The sequence below is a fragment of the Lampris incognitus genome, chromosome 15 (assembly GCF_029633865.1).
Source record: "Lampris incognitus isolate fLamInc1 chromosome 15, fLamInc1.hap2, whole genome shotgun sequence".
Lineage (NCBI taxonomy): Eukaryota > Metazoa > Chordata > Actinopteri > Lampriformes > Lampridae > Lampris > Lampris incognitus.
Genome location: NC_079225.1, coordinates 49,468,665 through 49,491,828, shown reverse-complemented (window position 1 = coordinate 49,491,828; position 23,164 = coordinate 49,468,665). Strand labels below are relative to the sequence as shown.

General features: G+C 43.9%; 1 protein-coding gene across 1 annotated transcript in view; it reads left to right on the top strand.

The window, feature by feature from the left end:
- tnfaip2a (tumor necrosis factor, alpha-induced protein 2a) overlaps nt 1-23,164 on the top strand; it is a 52,026-nt gene that overhangs the window by 17,459 nt on the left and 11,403 nt on the right. The window contains exons 7-8 of the mRNA XM_056294251.1: nt 21,831-21,957; nt 22,061-22,070. Coding sequence (XP_056150226.1) covers nt 21,831-21,957; nt 22,061-22,070 — 137 coding nt within the window. The remainder of the gene's footprint in view (nt 1-21,830; nt 21,958-22,060; nt 22,071-23,164) is intronic.

Here is a 23,164-nt window from a genome sequence, read left to right as displayed (position 1 = left end):
GTTGAGTATGACTGTCCTCCTTCTTGATCCATGTGGGTCTTCAGGTGGGCGAAGAGGCCGATCCTGGAACCACATATTTTGGTGCAGTGTGGGCAGGGGTGGGCGGTGGTAGTCGTGGGATTGGTTTGGGGCTTTTTGGTGGAAACTCCCTCCTTTCTGAGTCTGCGCTTGTCTTCTGCAGCACGGCAGAGATCGTCATTATATAGTGCAGCTCCTTCCCGGACAAGTTTTCTCCAGGCGGTGCTGTTGGTTGCTGTGTCCTCCCAGGTCTCTAGGCGTCTATGTGACATTTTTTGATGTTTGCTTGGATGTTATCCTTATATCTTTTCTTTTGACCTCCTGGGGCACGTTGTCCTGTGAGAAGCTGGGAGTATAGGACTTGTTTTGGAAGGCGAGAGTCAGGCATACGGATGACATGGCCAGTACATCTGAGCTGGTATTGGGCGATGGTGGCAGTGATAGCGGGAATGCTAGCCTCCTCCAGGACGCTGGTGTTGGTGCATCTATCTTCCCAGGTGATCTTGAGGATTTTTCAGCGGCACCTCTGATGATGTGCCTCTAGTGCCTTTAGGTGCCTGCTGTATGTGGTCCAGGATTCTGATCCATACAGTAGGGTGGGCAACACTGCCATTCTGTAGACCAGAATTTTCGTCCTGGCCTGGAGATCGCAGTGTTCAAAGACAATTTTTCTCAGTCTTGAGATTACCCCACTGGCACAACTGAGGTAGTGGTGTATTTCCTCATCAGTGTTAGCTTTGGAGGATAGGAGGCTTCCAAGATACGTAAAGTGGTCCACATTTTGCAGTCTGGCTTTGTCAACAGAGATAGTTGGGGGTGGAGTAGGGTTATTTGTGTTGGGTGGTGGCTGGTAGAGGATCTGGGTCTTTTTTATGTTAAGGGCCAGACCAAGCTGCTTGTATGCCTTGACAAAAGCATCCAGAATGCACTGTAGGTCCTCTTCTGAATGGGCCATGAGGGCATTGTCATCAGCATACTGCAGCTTTATGATGGATATGGTGGTGGTTCTGCTTTTAGCCCTGAATCTGCTTTTAGCCTTGCTTGACTCCAGTGTGAACCCTGAAGGGTTCCGTTTCATCTCCACTGCCAGTGAGTACTGTGGCTGACATATCGTCATGCAGAAGTCTCAGTATCCGGATGTATTTGTCCAGGTAGCCAATTTTTGCCAGAACCAGCCAGAGAGAGCCTGACGGTTCACAGAGTCAAAGGCTTGGGTGAGGTCTATGAAGGCCATGTATAGTGGTTGATTTTGTTCCCGGCATTTTTCTTGTAGTTGGCGAGCAATGAAAATCATGTCCATGGTACCTGTATTTGGGTGAAATCCACTCAGACACAGGGAGAATGTTTTCTGACAGGGGGAGGAGTCTATTAGCCAAAACCCAGGCGAGAGTTTTACCAGTGGTGGATAGGAGGGAAATGCCATGGTAATTTCTGCAGTCTGCCTTGTCTCCTTCTTAAAGATGGAGACAATGAGGGCATCCCTAAGTTATGCAGGGATTTCTTCCTTTTCCCATATTTTGAGGAGCAGGGCGTGGATGTGACTAAGGAGATCTGGCCCACCATCCTTCAGGATTTCTGCTGGGATGCAGTCAGATCCAGCGGCCTTGTTGTTCTTCATCTTCCTTATGGCATCCTGCACCTCGTTCCGACTGGGTGGTGCTCCCATATTCTCGTTGATGGGTTGTTGAGGGAGTTGGTCAAGGGCCTCCATCTCAGGAGTTGTGTCCCTGTTCAGTAGCTCCTCATCATGCTCTTTCCATCTGTTGGTCATTGACTTATCTTTCAGCAGCATTAGCCCATTTTTGGAGTGAAGCGGGGCTAGGCAACAGTGGCTGGGGACATATACCGCTCTTGTGGCATCGAAGAAACCTCTGGCATCCCCACAGCCAGTAAACTGCTGGATCTCCACAGAGCCTCCTTGTCCACCTCTGGTTCTTCAGTTGCCTAACCTGAGATTGAACAGCTGCCTTTGCTTTGGCATGGGCTACTCTTTTAGCTTTGCAGTTGATGTCATTTTGCCAGGCAATGAAGGTTTGCCGCTTGATGTCAATGAGCTGTTGGATTTCGTTGTCATTCTCATCGTACCAGTCTTGATGTTTCCGGGTTTTGTAGCCAAGGGTGCTTTTGCAGGAGTCCATGGTGATAGACTTAAGCAGGTCCCAGTGTGTATCAATGTCTTCTGGGTATTGCTTGGGCAGAGCAGCGCTGAGAGTAGCCTGGAGCTGTTCTCGAAAGGTAGTGTCACCCAGCCGTTCGATGTTGAGCTTTGGCTGGCACTGCCTTTTTTTTACACCTTTCTTTTCCGCGTGAGACTGATGGACATGATGGAGCGGATGAGGCAGTGGTCTGTCCAGCAGTCATCCACACTGGTCATCGCCCTGGTGTTGAACACATCACGGTGGTCTTTGGTGTGGATGACTATGTAATCAAATAGGTGCCGGAGCTTAGAGCGAGGATGCATCCAGGATGTTTTGAGTTTATTCTTTTGGCGGAAAAGTATGTTGTTGATGACCAGGCTGTATTCTGAGCACTTTGATAGCAGTAATATGCCGTTGGAGTTCGTGTTGCCAACTCCTTCCTTCCCTATTGTGCCTCTCCATAGATTGTGGTTTCGTCCCACCCTGGCATTGAAATCGCCAAGCAGGATTAGCTTGTCCTCCTTGGGGACTTTGGTTAAGATGTTGTCCAGGTCAGCATAGAAGGCCTCCTTCACTTCATCCTGTGCATCAAGTGTTGAAGCATAGGCACTAACAACAGTGGTCTTTTGGCTGCCTGAAAGCATCAGGCATATGGACATTAGGTGTTCATTGATGCTTACAGGGAGTTCAGAGAGGTGGTTGATGAGGCTGTTCTTAATAGCAAAACCCACGCCATGGATCCTTGACTCATCAGTAGGTTTTCCTTTCCAGAAGAAAGTGTATCCACCTTTTTCTCCCTTCAGCTGCCCTTCATCAGTCAGTCGGGTTTCGGAGAGTGCTGCAATATTGATCCGGAATCTCCTTAGCTCCCTGGCAATGATGGCAGTTTGCCGTTCGGGTCGAACACTGTGTTTATTGTCCATGAGGGTCCACACATTCCAGGTTTCAATATAAGTTTGCTTCCATTTATGTTTCTGACTGCTTAGTGGTGATCCCTCTGGGTGCGGTAGCCCAGGCAGGAGTTTTCGAGGCAGGCTATGTTTAGGGCACCTTTTCCAGCCCCTTCCCCTACTGGGGTGAGCAGAGTGGATCCTAAATAGGGCTGATCAGTCATGGGTGCAGCTGCCGAAAAGCTCTTTCTGCCTCAGCCCAAGAGCTTAACGACTGAATCAGACACACAGGTTGTGGGTGTCTGATTGTGGCTAGGAGCTGCCAGACTTCATGGTCCTGCCCCCGTCACCACTTCCTGATCGCCACAGGACTTTGTCTGGGATGTAAAACGGTCTGATTCCCTTTCGGGAGCACACTACACCATACTATATGACACCATACTACAATATACTACAGTATACCCTCCTAAACTAAATTATACTAGACCATACTATACCACACTACAGTCATACTATACCACAACATACTATACCATACTAAACCACACTATACTATATTACCCCAAACTATACTGTGCTATATTACGCTACACTACACCATACAATACTAAACGATACTACACTTCTACTACTACTACTACTACTTTTGGCTGCTCCCATTAGGGGTTACCACAGCGGATCACCCGTTTCCATCTCTTACTGTCCTCTGCATCTTCCTCTGTCACACCAGTCACCTGCATGTCCGCCCTCCCCACATCCATAAACCTCCTCCTTGCCCTTCCTCTTTTCCTCTTCCCTGGCAGCTCCATATTCAGCATCCTTCTCCCAACATACCCAGCATCTCTCCTCCACACATGTCCAAACCATCTCAATCTTGTCTCTCTTGCTTTGTCTCCAAACCATCCAACCTGAGCTGGCCCTCTAATAGACTCGTTCCTCATCCTGTCCTTCTTCATCACTCCCAGTGAAAATCTTAGCATTTTCAACTCTGCCACCTCCAGCTGCACCTCCTGTCTTTTCATCAGTGCCACTGTCTCCAGACCGTATAACATAGCTGGTCTCACAACCATCTTGTAAAGCTTCCCTTTAACTCTTGCTGGTACCCTTCTGTCACAAATCACTCCTGACACTCTTCTCCACCCACTCCACCCTGCCTGCGATCTCTTCTTCGCCTCTCTTCTGCACTCCCTGTTACTTTGTACAGTTGACCCCAAGTATTTAAAATCAATCTTCGTCACCTCTACTCCAGGCAACCTGACCATTGCACTGTCCTCCCTCTCATTCACGCATATGTATTCCTTCTTGCTCCTGCTGACTTTCATTCTTCTTCTCTCTAGTGCATACCTCCACCTCTTCAGGCTCTCCTCAACCTGCACTTTACTCTTGCTACAGATCACAATGTCATCCACAAACATCATAGTCCATGGAGACTCCTGCCTGATCTCGTACGTCAAACTGCCCATCACTATTGCAAAAAAGAAAGGGCTCAGACCCAATCCTTGATGTAATCCCACCTGCACCTTGAACCCATCTGTCCTTCCAACCACACACCTCACCATCGTCACACTTCCTTCATACATGCTTGCTTGCTGGTTATCCAGCGTGTCCGATGATGACCATCTTCTGCTATTTGTGAGTCCTTTGGTGGCTGAATAGTCCGATCCTGGATGCACAGTTGCGGTTTAAGACCGGGCATGTAAAAGTGATGCTGGAGGGAGCAAGGGTAGCTTTGCGAGCATGCCTCTTCACATGCTTTGCCACACGGTGTTGTGTGCGCTGGTTTTCCATATACTTCACTCCCTCTGAGACGTGAGAGTGCCAGGTGGTGCGGCAGGAGGTAAGTTCTTCCAAAGAAGAGGGGTTTATCTGGCATCTTTTCAGTATGGTCTTCATTTGGTTTTTGAACCGCTTCCTCTTCCCACCAGCAGTGCGTTGACCAAGGCGTAGTTGGCCATTGAGGACTTTATGTGGGAGTCGTTCGCTGGGCATGTAAATAACTGTTACGTATGCTCACGCACCAGAACCCGACCCGTGTGGCGAAACCCAAGGCAGACAGACACAGGATGACTTCAAAATCCAAAAAGGTGGTTTAATTGTGGGAGGGGAATGTATGGTGCGAAAAGCGTTCTGTTAGTGGGATGTGTGAATAAACTATGTGTGGTGTCCGTGGTTTGCGTGTATAACTATGTGTGAGTGTTTTTAGCCTATGTGTGGTGCGGTATGTAAATGACCAGGAGGTGTTGAAATAATGTGCGTGCACCTGGCAAGAAAGTCCAGTCCATGATCCAAGAGGGGTTGTCCGAGGAAGTCCGGGTCCGAGATCCTGGAAGTCAAGTCCGAAAGGAGGGGTCCAGGCAGAGGGACAAGGGGGGAGATTGCAGGAGAGGTCTGGGGAAAAACGTGAAGGTCGCTGGGGACGAGGGAGACGCGGGGAGCCGTGGAAGTCGTGGAGGGAGAGTCTTGGGAGGAAACAGAGACACGAAGATAAGACACTGGGGAATAAAAAGAATGCAAGGAACGCTGGAGGGCTTGTCAGAGCTTTACCGCAGGGTTCAGTACGTCGAAGCCCAGAGTGGTGTTCTGGGAGACTTCTTGTAGAAGGCTGCCTGATTGCCACAGGTGTGCCTGATGGATGATGGCAAACACCTGGTGCAGTGCAGCGCTCGTCTCAGAGCGCGAGCCGAGCGCTCGGATGTTTCCAGCACGTCCGAGCTGGGGGAGTGGCTTGAACGTGCCGGGGAGGCAGCTCGGGGCGGTGTAACCACAACAAATAACATGCCCAAGCCACCTGAGTTGATGGTGATTTAGGGTAGATTCCACGCTGCAGGTGTCTGTCCACTCCAACACCTCTGTGTGTGGCACTCTGTCCTCCCAAGTAATGCTGAGGATCATCTGGAGACATTTCACACGGAAGGCCTCCAGGCTTCTGAGATGGTGGCTGTAGATGGTCCATGCCTCACATCCATAGAGTAGTGTGGAGATGCACACTGCTCTGTAAACAACACTTTGGTGTTGAGATGACCAAAAGATGATGACCAAAAGATGTTGAGGCTTGTTTGAGGCGGTGCTGAATGTCATCGTCCATTGTACAGGTGTCAGATAGCATACTTCCCAGATATTTGAAGGCAGGAACAGTGACCAGTTGTTGCTCTTCTGCTGTGAAGGTTGTTGGGTGGCTTGGGAGGCCGGCAGTCAACTGACAGATTACCTCTGTCTTTTGGGTGTTGACGATCAGTTCCGTTCTCCTGTATGCAGTTACAACTGCCGACAGAATGTTTTGTAGGGCTTTTGGTGTGTGAGCTACCAGGGCACAATCATCGGCATACTGTAGCTCTATAATGTTCTCAGAGGTCAACTTGGTGGTTGCCTGAAACCACCTGATGTTGAATAGGTTACCATCGAGCCTGAAGTCAATGGTAACTCCAGCCTGCTTCTCCAACCTCTTTCGTAACAATGTTGTAACAGAGACTAAGAAGATATTCAACAGGACTGGGGCTAGCACACAGCCTTGTCTGACTCCAGTCTGTGCACCAAAGGGTTCAAAACTGTGGTTCCCCACTACCACTCGGGCCATCATTCCTGAGTGAAACTGTCCAAGGATGGTGAGAAACTTGGGTGGACATCCAAATTTCTTCAGGACTTGCCACAGCAGGGCCTGGTTAACTTTATCAAATGACTTTGAGAGGTCTATGAATGCTATATATATATATTCTTGTGCTGTTCTCGGCATTTCTCCTGGAGATGGCGTGTGACAAAGATCATGTCAACGGTCCCTCTATCCTTTCGGAAGCCGCATTGTGACTCTTGTGTGACCCGTTTGGCCATTGCCAGTGTTAGTCTGCGGAGAATGATCTTGGCTAGAACCTTTCCGACAATGGCCAGTAGTGAAATACCCCTACTGTTGGAGCAGATGGATTTGTCTCCTTTGTTTTTATAAATGGCTACAATGTTGGCGTTTTTCCACTGTTGGGGGACACACTCGCGACTCCACACCTCAAGGATATAGAGATACAGTGTCCTCGTACAGAGGTAGCCTCATTCCTTGAGGATTTCAGCTGGAATATTATCAGGTCCAGGGGTTTTGTTGTTTTTCAGGGTCTTGACTGCATGTAGGATTTCTTTGAAAGATGGTGGGAGGTCTAGGTCTTGCAAGGTAGGCTGTTCAGGGAGCTCTGCCAGTACAGTTGAGTTCACTGGGGTGGGCTGGTTGAGCAGAGTGTTAAAATGCTCGGCCAACCACTCCACTAACAGAGCCTGATCCTTGATGAGAGTTGTTCCATCAGCAGACCTAATGGGTGCCAGGGCACAGTTTCTGGGGCCATAGATGGTCTTAACTGCATCATAGAAACCATGCATGTCGTTCCTGTCTGCATGAGCCTGGATTTCGTTGGCTTTCAAAATCCATCACTCATTTTGCAGATTCCGTAGAGTTGCTTGGGCCTCAGAGCAGAGGTCTTGCCATTTTTTCTTGAGAGGTTGGGATAGTGGGTTGCTGAGGGCGGCTCTGTGTGCCTTATGCATGTTGTCCAGGAGGGTGGAGATCGTTCCGGCAGTGTCATCAAACCAGTCCTGATATTTCTTGGTTTTGAAGCCAATGGATTTGGTTGCATTGTCAAAGATTATGGTGCTCAGAGAGGTCCACTTTTCATCCATCCCAGACTCTGAGTTGATCAGCTGTTCAATGTCAACTAAATTGTCAGCTAGAGAACGACGGAAAGTGTTTCAGGTGTCACTGTTGGAGAGTCTGGCGCAGTGGAGTGGTTTCTTTTTTGGCCCAGATTGGCATCTCAAGGGTTGGACATGCACTCTGACTTTTATCAGGATCATACGGTGGTCTGTCCAGCAGTCTGCTCCTCGCATAGCTCTTGTAAGGAGCATGTCTTAAAGATCAGCTCGCCTCACGATAGCATAATTAAGCAGGTGCCAGTGTTTGGATGTGGGATGCATCCAGGATGCCTTGTATTTATTCTTTTGTTGGAAAATGGTGTTTGTGATGGTGAGGTCATGTTCCGAGCACAGACTAATAAGTCTTAAGCCATTGGGGTTGACTTTTTCAATGCCGTGGGCGCCAATCACTCCATTCCAACTTTGCATGTTCTTCCTAACTCGTGCATTAAAATCACCAAGCAAAATGACTTTGTCACTCCTTGGGATGTTGATGAGTATATCATGGAGTGTGTGGTAGAAGCGATCTTTCTCTTCATCATGGGATGGTAAAGTTGGAGCGTGGGCCCCTTATCAAGGTGATGTATCGGCATTTTGCGAGGGGTATGCGGAGAGTCATCAGTCGTTCACTAATGCCCACTGGTGTTTCTTTGAGTTTGGGTAAGAGACTCTTCTTGATTGCAAAACCAACTCCATGGATGTGTTGACCTCCTAGGGGGTGTCTTTCCCAAAAGAATGTATAGCCCTCTCCTACTTCATTGAGCGGGCTCTCTTCAAGAAGCCTGGTCTCACTGAGTGCCGCCACATCCACACAATAGCGCTTCAGCTCGCTGGCAATAAGTGTTGTTCTGTGTTGAGGTCTGTCCATACCATGGCTGACGTCCAGGAGTGTTCTTATGTTTCATGCTGCAAATCTTAGTGGTATAGGATGTGTTTTTCGACCACATAGTGGAATGGCCCGGCAGCTGCAGTTTCCTGCCCAGGCAGTGTTGAGTGGGCAATTTTTGGGCTACCTTTTCTAGGCCGTTCCCCAAGTGGAGTGAGCAGTGCGGTCCCTAAATAGGGCTGCTCAGACGCACAGGGATCTGCTGGAAACAGCTGCCACTCAATCCCAGCTGCTAACAACCGTTGCCCTGTGCTGCTGGCGTGCAGAGTTCCAACTAAGAACTCCCAGCTCATTCAGACCTGCTCCCGTCACTGGATACTCCATCGCCGCCAGTCTTTGTGAGGTCGGGGACTCAGATAGCAGAAGAAGATACCTGCGCAGAGATGGTTTTTAAAGTGGCATGGGGGGTGCGCTTCTCCCAACGCCACATGACTTGATTGTAGAGGAGATGGTTCCGATGGCAAGGGGGATCCCTAGACGACCGGCACCTCCACACAACTGCAGGAGGCTGCTGGAAATCCAGTTTTTCGGAAACCATCTCGAAGAGTGCCGCCACAGCTTGCTTTTCTGCTGGGGTAAGCTCCCTTAGCCTTATGTCTTCCCAGACTCATCCACAAGGCAGCGGGGCAATGGCTGATAGATGCCAGGGATCTGCTGGAAACAGCTGCCACTCAATCCCAGCTGCGGGGCAAGAAAGAATTTTTTTTTTTAAATGAGTGAATACAATAAGTGCTAAGAGCAAGTAACAGCGTAGTAGTTCTTGAAGAGGTGAGTTTTCAACCTGCTCTGAAAGATGGGCAGTGACTCCACTGTCCTGACATCAGTGGGAAGTTCATTCCACCACTGTTCGGCCAGGACAGAAAAGAGCTGTGACCGGGTCGATTGGCAGCAGGGGCCTCTGAGCGACGGGGCGACCAGGCGTCCCGAGGTAGCAGAGAAAAGTGGTCGGGCGGGGATGTCAAGCTTGACCATTGCCTGGAGACAGGAAGGGCCTAGGAGGGCTTAGGAGTGACCCATCGTCTATGCCAGCCCCGGGAAGAGGAAAGGACAGGAATGTGAAGGAAACACATAGTCTAGGTACACAAGATACAGATGACTGGCCGGATCTAAAAGAGCAGTCCTTGCTTGACGAAGTCTTGTCTTGAAAAAGTCGTGCTTGCCTTTGTTCACTCTCGCCTTTGTTCAACCTAGACCTGTTTGCCCTCAGCTTGGAGCTGACGCTTCCAATTAGCAGCAGTGATTTAAAGAACACTAATTGCTAATTGTCTGCCAGAAGTGCAGGCCAAACCCTCGCCACTTAACACCCAACTGGCCAAAGACGTAAACTGAAAATAGGCCTATTGCCCAGAAACTGGCTACTTATGTAAAACTCTATCAAACCTCACACAATACTATTAAAACTGCAAACAGCAAGTTACCAAGTAATATATTTATAAGCTAAAAGGATAACTAAGTCAAAACAGCTAGGCAACAAGAAATATTTAAGGACACACTAGGTGAAAAACAGCTACAACTAGAATAAGATCCCACTAGGAACCAGCAACAGATGTATAGAGAAAAGGACTAATACTCAAGCAGCTGGAATAAGACTAATAGCAACTTGTTAAGCAAGAAAGATGATACTTACTCTTTTCTAGATGAACCAGCAATTCAGAATCACTCCAGAAGTTAAAATGCACACACATTACAGTTCAGTATTCTACATTACAGTTCAGTGTACTACAGTACAGTTGGGTATACCACATTACAGTACAGTATACTACACTACAGTTTGGTATACTACATTACAGTTCGCTTTACTTCATTACATTTCAGTGTACTACATTACAGTTCAGTATACTACACTGCACTTTGGTATACTACATTAAAGTTCTGTATATTACACTAGAGTTCAGTATACTACACTACAGTTCAGTATACTACACTACAGTTTGGTATACTACAATACAGTTCAGTATACTATGCTACAATTTAGTGTACTACATTACAGTTCAGTATACTACATTACAGTACGGTATACCCTGTATTTCTGTGCTATTTTTATCTGTTGTCTTGTTCAGTATCCTACAGTTCAATGTACTACATTACAGTTCAGTGTACTACAGTACAGTTCAGTGTACTACATTGCAGTTCAGTATACTACATTACAGTTCAGTACACTATACCACAGTTTGGTATACTACATTGCAGTTCAGTATATCACACTACAGTTTGGTATACTATATTACAGATCAGTGTACTACATTACAGATCAGTGTACTACATTACATTACATTACAGTACAGTATAGTACATTACCGTTCAATGTACTAGTACTACAGTAAAGTACAGTGCACTACACTGCAGTACAGCAAGTGTAGTTGTACTGGGTGTGTTGGGCGTAAAAACGGGGGGGGGCACACTGCTCCTCCTCAAGCTGGGCAGTGTACTGCATTACAGTTCAGTGTACTAGTACTGCATTACAGTTCAGTGTACTAGTACTACATTACAGTTCAGTGTACTAGTACTACACTACGGTACAGCAGGTGTAGTTGTACTGGGTGTGTTGGGCGTAAGACCTGGGGGGACTCACTGCTCCTCCTCCAGCTGGACTTAACAGTGCTTTGTCATCATGACTGTGGAGGTTGTGTTGCATCTGTACTGGTCTGAGTTGGTCCAAATTCATGACCACAGCAAGGACCTGTTCATGTTCGAGGATCGAGTCAGGCCAAACTTTATTTACACGGTACAGTACGTACACAGGCCAACACAATGTGCTTTACATAACATGACAATAAAGTTGAAACACAATTATAAAGTGCTAGTACAGTAAATAAATACACACATCACATATCAGTAAATAAATACACCACATATCAGTGGATAAATACACACTTCACATATCAGTAGATAAATACACACATCACATATCAGTAAATAAATACACCACATATCAATGGATAAATACACACTTCACATATCAGTAGATAAATACACACATCACATATCAGTAAATAAATACACATCACATATCAGTAAATAAATACACCACATATCAGTGGATAAATACACACTTCACATATCAGTAGATAAATACACACATCACATATCAGTGGATAAATACACACATCACATATCCGTGGATTAAATACACACATCACATATCAGTAAATAAATACACACATCACATATCATTAAATGAATACACACATCACATATCAGTAAATAAATACATCACATATCAGTGGATTAAATACACACATCACATATCAGTAGATAAATAAACACATCACATCAGTAGAGAAACACACACATCACATACCGGTAAATAAATACACACATCACATATCAGTAAATAAATACACACATCACATATCAGTAAATAAATACACACATCACATATCAGTGAATAAATACACACATCACATATCAGTGGATAAATACACACATCACATATCAGTGGATAAATACACACATCACATATCAGTAAATAAATACACATATCACGTGTCAGTAAATAAATACACTCATCACATATCAGTAAATAAATAAACACATCACATATCAGTAAATAAATACACACATCACGTATCAGTAAATAAATACACATCACATATCAGTAAATAAACACACACATCACATATCAGTAAATAAATACACACATCACATATCAGTGGATAAATACACACATCACATATCCGTGGATAAATACACACATCACATATCAGTGGATTAAATACACACATCACATATCAGTAGATAAATACACATATCACATATCAGTAGATAAATACACACATCACATATCATTAAATGAATACACACATCACATATCAGTAAATAAATACACACATCACATATCAGTGGATAAATACACACATCACATATCAGTGGATTAAATACACACATCACATATCAGTGGATTAAATACACACATCACATACCGGTAAATAAATACACACATCACATATCAGTAAATAAACACACACATCACATATCAGTAAATAAATACACACATCACATATCAGTAAATAAATACACACATCACATATCAGTAAATAAATACACACATCACATATCAGTAAATAAATACACACATCACATATCAGTAGATAAATACACACATCACATATCATTAAATTAATACACACATCACATATCAGTAAATAAATACACACATCACATATCAGTGGATAAATACACACATCACATATCAGTGGATTAAATACACACATCACATATCAGTGGATAAATACACACATCACATTTCAGTAAATAAATACACACATCACATATCAGTAAATAAATACACACATCACATATCAGTAAATAAATACACACATCACATATCAGTAAATAAATACACACGTCACATATCAGTAGATAAATACACACATCACATATCATTAAATGAATACACACATCACATATCAGTGGATAAATACACACATCACATATCAGTGGATTAAATACACACATCACATATCAGTGGATTAAATACACACATCACATACCGGTAAATAAATACACACATCACATATCAGTAAATAAACACACACATCACATATCAGTAAATAAATACACACATCACATACCGGTAAATAAATACACACATCACATATCATTAAATGAATACACACATCACATATCAGTAAATAAATACACCACATATCAATGGATAAATACACACTTCACATATCAGTAGATAAATACACACATCACATATCAGTAAATAAATACACATCACATATCAGTAAATAAATACACCACATATCAGTGGATAAATACACACTTCACATATCAGTAGATAAATACACACATCACATATCAGTGGATAAATACACACATCACATATCCGTGGATTAAATACACACATCACATATCAGTAAATAAATACACACATCACATATCATTAAATGAAAACACACATCACATATCAGTAAATAAATACACACATCACATATCAGTAAATAAATACACACATCACATATCAGTGAATAAATACACACATCACATATCAGTGGATAAATACACACATCACATATCAGTGGATAAATACACACATCACATATCAGTAAATAAATACACATATCACGTGTCAGTAAATAAATACACTCATCACATATCAGTAAATAAATAAACACATCACATATCAGTAAATAAATACACACATCACGTATCAGTAAATAAATACACATCACATATCAGTAAATAAACACACACATCACATATCAGTAAATAAATACACACATCACATATCAGTGGATAAATACACACATCACATATCCGTGGATAAATACACACATCACATATCAGTGGATTAAATACACACATCACATATCAGTAGATAAATACACATATCACATATCAGTAGATAAATACACACATCACATATCATTAAATGAATACACACATCACATATCAGTAAATAAATACACACATCACATATCAGTGGATAAATACACACATCACATATCAGTGGATTAAATACACACATCACATATCAGTGGATTAAATACACACATCACATACCGGTAAATAAATACACACATCACATATCAGTAAATAAACACACACATCACATATCAGTAAATAAATACACACATCACATATCAGTAAATAAATACACACATCACATATCAGTAAATAAATACACACATCACATATCAGTAAATAAATACACACATCACATATCAGTAGATAAATACACACATCACATATCATTAAATTAATACACACATCACATATCAGTAAATAAATACACACATCACATATCAGTGGATAAATACACACATCACATATCAGTGGATTAAATACACACATCACATATCAGTGGATAAATACACACATCACATTTCAGTAAATAAATACACACATCACATATCAGTAAATAAATACACACATCACATATCAGTAAATAAATACACACATCACATATCAGTAAATAAATACACACGTCACATATCAGTAGATAAATACACACATCACATATCATTAAATGAATACACACATCACATATCAGTGGATAAATACACACATCACATATCAGTGGATTAAATACACACATCACATATCAGTGGATTAAATACACACATCACATACCGGTAAATAAATACACACATCACATATCAGTAAATAAACACACACATCACATATCAGTAAATAAATACACACATCACATACCGGTAAATAAATACACACATCACATATCATTAAATGAATACACACATCACATATCAGTAAATAAATACACACATCACATATCAGTGGATAAATACACACATCACATATCAGTGGATTAAATACACACATCACATATCAGTGGATTAAATACACACATCACATACCGGTAAATAAATACACACATCACATATCAGTAAATAAACACACACATCACATATCAGTAGATAAAAACACACATCACATATCATTAAATGAATACACACATCACATATCAGTAAATAAATACACACATCACATATCAGTAAATAAATACACACATCACATATCAGTGGATTAAATACACACATCACATATCAGTAAATAAATACACACATCACATATCAGTAGATAAATACACACATCACATATCTTTAAATGAATACACACATCACATATCAGTAAATAAATACACACATCACATATCAGTGGATAAATACACACATCACATATCAGTGGATTAAATACACACATCACATATCAGTGGATTAAATACAGACATCACATACCGGTAAATAAATACACACATCACATATCAGTAAATAAACACACACATCACATATCAGTAGATAAATACACACATCACATATCTTTAAATGAATACACACATCACATATCAGTAAATAAATACACACATCACATATCAGTGGATAAATACACACATCACATATCAGTGGATTAAATACACACATCACATATCAGTGGATTAAATACACACATCACATACCGGTAAATAAATACACACATCACATATCAGTAAATAAACACACACATCACATATCAGTAAATAAATACACACATCACATACCGGTAAATAAATACACACATCACATACCGGTAAATAAATACACACATCACATATCAGTAAATAAACACACACATCACATATCAGTAAATAAATACACACATCACATACTGGTAAATAAACAGACAATACATCAGGCCACCTCCGTGACGAGGCAACTCCAGGCCGGACCACCCACAGACGCAGTCATGTGACGAACACAAGCCGAGTCTGTCCCCTGCCCAAGACAGGGCTGCCAATTATTGCTGCTTCGTCGAGTCCGGCCATAGTCCGATCTGATGAGACCAGGGCGTGAACCCCGGTCCCCAGTGGGCAACTGCATCGACACAAAGCTGATGCTTAGACCGCTACACCACCGCGGACCCACAGTTGTTCATTTTGAGTTCAGGTGTTAAAATCTGACTTCATGGATTACTACCGCAGACTAGCTTGGTCTAGTCAGAAAGGCACGAACTGAGGAAGCCTCTTGGGTGAGAGGTGAAACGTCTTCACGGATATTATATACCAAGTCCAGCTGCACTCGATTCAACTCCTTTGGACAACCATGACCTGGATGAAGGAGAACATACACAGACATCTTATCACACACTGTGTATGGTGGTGTGTTGCTACCACACACCGTGTATGGTGGTGTGTTGCTACCACACACCGTGTATGGTGGTGTGTTACTACCACACACCATGTATGGTGGTGTGTTGCTACCACACACTGTATATGGTGGTGTGTTACTACCCCACACTGTATATGGTGGTGTGTTGCTACCACACACTGTATATGGTGGTGTGTTACTACCACACACTGTGTATGGTGGTGTGTTGCTACCACACACTGTATATGGTGGTGTGTTGCTACCCCACACTGTGTATGGTGGTGTGTTGCTACCACACACTGTATATGGTGGTGTGTTGCTACCACACACTGTGTATGGTGGTGTGTTGCTACCACACACTGTGTATGGTGGTGTGTTGCTACCCCACACTGTATATGGTGGTGTGTTACTACCCCACACTGTATATGGTGGTGTGTTGCTACCACACACTGTATATGGTGGTGTGTTACTACCCCACACTGTATATGGTGGTGTGTTGCTACCACACACTGTGTATGGTGGTGTGTTGCTACCCCACACTGTATATGGTGGTGTGTTACTACCCCACACTGTATATGGTGGTGTGTTGCTACCACACACTGTGTATGGTGGTGTGTTGCTACCCCACACTGTATATGGTGGTGTGTTGCTACCACACATCATGTATGGTGGTGTGTTACTACCCCACACTGTATATGGTGGTGTGTTGCTACCACACATCATGTATGGTGGTGTGTTACTACCCCACACTGTATATGGTGGTGTGTTGCTACCACACACTGTGTATGGTGGTGTGTTACTACCCCACACTGTATATGGTGGTGTGTTGCTACCACACATCATGTATGGTGGTGTGTTACTACCCCACACTGTATATGGTGGTGTGTTGCTACCACACACCGTGTATGGTGGTGTGTTGCTACCACACACCGTGTATGGTGGTGTGTTACTACCACACACTGTGTATGGTGGTGTGTTGCTACCACACACTGTATATGGTGGTGTGTTGCTACCACACATCGTGTATGGTGGTGTGTTACTACCCCACACTGTGTATAGTGGTGTGTTGCTACCCCACACTGTGTATGGTGGTGTGTTGCGATCCACACACTGTGTATGGTGGTGTGTTGCTATCACACACTGTATATGGTGGTGTGTTGCTACCACACACTGTGTATGGTGGTGTGTTGCTACCACACACTGTATATGGTGGTGTGTTGCTACCCCACACTGTGTATGGTGGTGTGTTGCTACCACACACTGTGTATGGTGGTGTGTTGCTACCCCACACTGTGTATAGTGGTGTGTTACTACCCCACACTGTGTATGGTGGTGTGTTACTACCACACACTGTGTATGGTGGTGTGTTACTACCACACACTGTGTATGGTGGTGTGTTACTACCACACACTGTGTATGGTGGTGTGTTGCTACCACACACTGTGTATGGTGGTGTGTTGCTACCCCACACTGTGTATGGTGGTGTGTTACTACCCCACACTGTGTATGGTGGTGTGTTACTACCACACACTGTGTATGGTGGTGTGTTGCTACCACACATCGTGTATGGTGGTGTGTTGCTACCACACATCGTGTATGGTGGTGTGTTACTACCCCACATCGTGTATGGTGGTGTGTTACTACCACACATCGTGTATGGTGGTGTGTTACTACCACACACTGTGTATGGTGGTGTGTTGCTACCCCACATCGTGTATGGTGGTGTGTTACTACCCCACACTGTGTATGGTGGTGTGTTGCTACCACACACTGTGTATGGTGGTGTGTTGCTACCACACACTGTGTATGGTGGTGTGTTGCTACCCCACACTGTGTATGGTGGTGTGTTGCTACCACACACTGTGTATGGTGGTGTGTTGCTACCACACACTGTATATGGTGGTGTGTTGCTACCACACACTGTATATGGTGGTGTGTTGCTACCACACACTGTGTATGGTGGTGTGTTGCTACCACACATCGTGTATGGTGGTGTGTTACTACCCCACACTGTATATGGTGGTGTGTTGCTACCCCACACTGTGTATGGTGGTGTGTTACTACCCCACACTGTGTATGGTGGTGTGTTACTACCACACACTGTGTATGGTGGTGTGTTGCTACCACACACTGTGTATGGTGGTGTGTTGCTACCACACATCGTGTATGGTGGTGTGTTGCTACCCCACACTGTGTATGGTGGTGTGTTGCTACCCCACACTGTGTATGGTGGTGTGTTACTACCCCACACTGTATATGGTGGTGTGTTGCTACCCCACACTGTGTATGGTGGTGTGTTACTACCCCACACTGTGTATGGTGGTGTGTTACTACCACACACTGTGTATGGTGGTGTGTTGCTACCACACACTGTGTATGGTGGTGTGTTACTACCACACACTGTGTATGGTGGTGTGTTACTACCCCACACTGTGTATGGTGGTGTGTTACTACCCCACACTGTGTATGGTGGTGTGTTACTACCACACACTGTATATGGTGGTGTATTGCTACCCCACACTGTGTATGGTGGTGTGTTACTACCCCACACTGTGTATGGTGGTGTGTTACTACCACACACTGTGTATGGTGGTGTGTTGCTACCACACACTGTGTATGGTGGTGTGTTACTACCACACACTGTGTATGGTGGTGTGTTGCTACCACACACTGTATATGGTGGTGTGTTGCTACCACACATTGTGTATGGTGGTGTGTTACTACCACACACTGTGTATGGTGGTGTATTGCTACCCCACACTGTGTATGGTGGTGTGTTACTACCCCACACTGTGTATGGTGGTGTGTTACTACCACACACTGTGTATGGTGGTGTGTTACTACCACACACTGTATATGGTGGTGTGTTACTACCACACACTGTGTATGGTGGTGTGTTGCTACCACACATCGTGTATGGTGGTGTGTTACTACCACACACTGTGTATGGTGGTGTGTTGCTACCCCACACTGTGTATGGTGGTGTGTTACTACCCCACACTGTGTATGGTGGTGTGTTGCTACCACACACTGTATATGGTGGTGTGTTGCTACCACACATCGTGTATGGTGGTGTGTTGCTACCACACGTGAACACAATGACAATGTTGGGGTGAATGTCTTATCTGATCCCTTATGGAGCCTCATGCCAGTTGGTTATTTAGCAAACCCAAACCTGATGCAGAACCTCACACCGTCCAAACCTGATACAGAACCTTACACCGTCCAAACCTGATACAGAACCTTACACAGTCCAAACCTGATGCCGAACCCTACACAGTCCAAACCTGATGCAGAACCTTACACAGTCCAAACCTGATGCCGAACCCTACACAGTCCAAACCTGATGCAGAACCTTACACAGTCCAAACCTGATGCCGAACCCTACACAGTCCAAATCTGATACAGAACCTTACACGGTCCAAACCTGATGCCGAACCCTACACAGTCCAAATCTGATACAGAACCTTACACCGTCCAAACCTGATACAGAACCTTACACAGTCCAAACCTGATGCAGAACCTTACACAGTCCAAACCTGATGCCGAACCCTACACAGTCCAAATCTGATACAGAACCTTACACGGTCCAAACCTGATGCAGAACCTTACACAGTCCAAACCTGATGGCGAACCCTACACAGTCCAAACCTGATGCAGAACCTTAAACAGTCCAGCACGGTGCTGTCGCAGCAACTCTGCAGCTCATGTCAGTCACTTGCGTGACTCTTGAGCTGTAGAAATATTCTCCTCCTCATCCTCTATAATATTCTCCTCCTCATCCTCTATATGAAATATTCTCCTCCTCATCCTCCATGTGAAACATTCTCTCCTCCTCATCCTCCATGTGAAATATTCTCTCCCCCTCATCCTCCATGTGAAATAATCTCTCATCAACCTCCATGTGAAATATTCTCCTCCTCATCCTCCATGTGAAATATTCTCTCCTCCTCATCCTCCATGTGAAATATTCTCTCCTCATCATCCTTCATGTGAAATAATCTCCTCCTCAACCTCCATGTGAAATATTCTCCTCCTCATCCTCCATGTGACATATTCTCTTCTAGTCATCGTCCACGTGAAATATTCTGTCCTCCTAACCCTCCACGTGAAATATTCTCTCCTCCTCATCTTCCACGTGAAATATTCTCTCCGCCCCATCCTCCACATGAAATATTCTCTCCTCCTCATCTTCCATGTGAAATATTGTCCTCTTCATCCTCCATGTGAAGTAATCTCTCTTCCTCATCCTCCATGTGAAATGTTCTCTTCTCCTCATCCTCCATGTGAAATATTCTCCTCCTCTTCCTCCATGTGAAATAATGTCTCCTCATCCTCCATGTGAAATAATGTCTCCTCATCCTCCATGTGAAATATTCTCCTCATCCTCCATGTGAAATAATCTCTCCTCCTCATCCTCCATGTGAAATAATCTCTCCTCATCCTCCATATGAAATATTCTCCTCCTCATTCTCTATTTCCTCATTCTCCATGTGAAATAATCTCTCCTCATCCTTCATATGAAATATTCTCTCCTCCTCATCCTCCATGTGAAATATTCTCGCCTTCTCATCCTCCATGTGACATAATCTCTCCTCCTCATCCTCAATATGAAATATTCTCCTCATCCTCCATGTGAAATTATCTCTCCTCATCCTCCATGTGAAATATTCTCTCCTCCTCATCCTCCATGTGAAATAATCTCTCCTTTTTATCCTCCATGTGAAATAATCTCTTCCTCCTCCTCCTTGTGAAATAATCTTTCCTCCTCATCCTCCATATGAAATATTTTCCTCCTCATCCTCCAGGTGAGATAATCTCTCCTCATCCTCTATGTGAAGTATTATCTCCTCCTAAACCTCCATGTGAAATATTCTCTCCTCCTTCTCCTTGTGAAATAATCTTTCCTCCTCATCCTCCATATGAAATATTTTCCTCCTCATCCTCCAGGTGAGATAATCTCACCTCATCCTCTATGTGAAATATTCTCTCCTCCTAAACCTCCATGTGAAATATTCTCTCCTCCTCATCCTCCATGTGAAATAATCTCTCCTTTTTATCCTCCATGTGAAATATTCTCTCCTCCTCCTCCTTGTGAAATAATTTTTCCTCCTCATCCTCCATATGAAATATTTTCCTCCTCATCCTCCAGGTGAGATAATCTCTCCTCATCCTCTATGTGAAATATTCTCTCCTCCTAAACCTCCATGTGAAATATTCTTTACTCTTCATCCTCAATGTGAAATATTCTCTCATCTTCATCCTCCACGGGAAATAATCTGTCCTCCTCATCCTTCATGTGAAATATTCTCTTCTCCTCATCCTCCATGTGAAATAATCTCTCCTGCTCATTCTCCATGTGAAATAATCTCTCCTCCTCAACCGCCATGGGAAATATGCTCTCCTCCTCATTCTCCATGTGAAATATTCTCTCCTCCTCATCCTCCACGTGAAAAAGGCGCTGCTGCTTCTTTCAGCAAGAGGTGAAATGAGGTGTCAGTAAGCATCACACTGCCACTAGCAAATGAAAAATGTAGGGGGGCCCCGGGGTGGCCAGTCAGATGTCAGGTGTGCCCGCACCACCCCTGACTCCCCTCTGGCTCCGCTAGCAGTCCCTGGGCTGACCTGTGATGCTCTGCAGGGACTTCTTTATGAAAACTGAAGACAGTCTAGAAGAGGATCTGAGAGGCAGCTGTCTGGTCGCTGTGTCTGCTTTGAGGGACTATGGGTACCATTACTTTACCTGCGCCATCCAGAAAGAGCTAAAGGTACCACCTCATTAACTCTCTCTGTTCTTACTTTCTCTCTGTCCTGTCGCTCTTTCTCTCCTGTCTCTCTGTCTGTCTATCTCTCTGTGTTGGATGTGTTCAGGTGGTTCATGGTAATGAATAAGTGATCAGACATTCTCTTTCTGTATCTTTCCTGTAAGTTTACATTACTGAACAGTCTTACCCACAGTTACTCTGAAATACACACACACACACACACACAAACACACGCATATATACATATATATGTATATATACACATATATACATATATATGTGTGTATATACTATATAGACACATATATATATATATATTATATATATATACACACATATATATACACATATACATATATATGTATACACACACACACACACACACACACACACACACACACACACACACATATATATATATATATGGCGGCACGGTGGTGCAGTGGTTAGCGCGGTCACCTCACAGCAAGAAGGTCCTGGGTTCGAGCTCCGGGGTAGTCCAACCTTGGGGGCGGTCCCAGGTCGTCCTCTGTGTGGAGTTTGCATGTTCTCCCCGTGTCTGCGTGGGTTTCCTCCGGGGCTCCGGTTTCCTCCCACAGTCCAAAGACATGTAGGTCAGGTGAATCGGCTGTACTAAATTGTCCCTAGGTATGAATGTGTGTGTGTGTGTGTGTGTGTGTGTGTGTGTGTGTGTGTGTGTGTGTGTGTGTGTGTTCCCTGTGTGATAGTCTGGCGGCCTGTCCAGGGTGTCTCCTCGCCTGCCGCCCAGTGACTGCTGGGACCAGCATCCCTACGACCCTGAGTGCAGGATAAGTGGTTCGGATGGATGGATGGATGGATGTATATATATGTATGTACATATACGTATGTATATATATACACTACCGTTCAAAAGTTTGGGATCACCCAAACAATTTTGTGTTTTCCATGAAAAGTCACACTTATTCACCACCATATGTTGTGAAATGAATAGAAAATAGAGTCAAGACATTGACAAGGTTAGAAATAATGATTTGTATTTGAAATAAGATTTTTTTTACATCAAACTTTGCTTTCGTCAAAGAATCCTCCATTTGCAGCAATTACAGCATTGCAGACCTTTGGCATTCTAGCTGTTAATTTGTTGAGGTAATCTGGAGAAATTGCACCCCACGCTTCCAGAAGCAGCTCCCACAAGTTGGATTGGTTGGATGGGCACTTCTTGCGTACC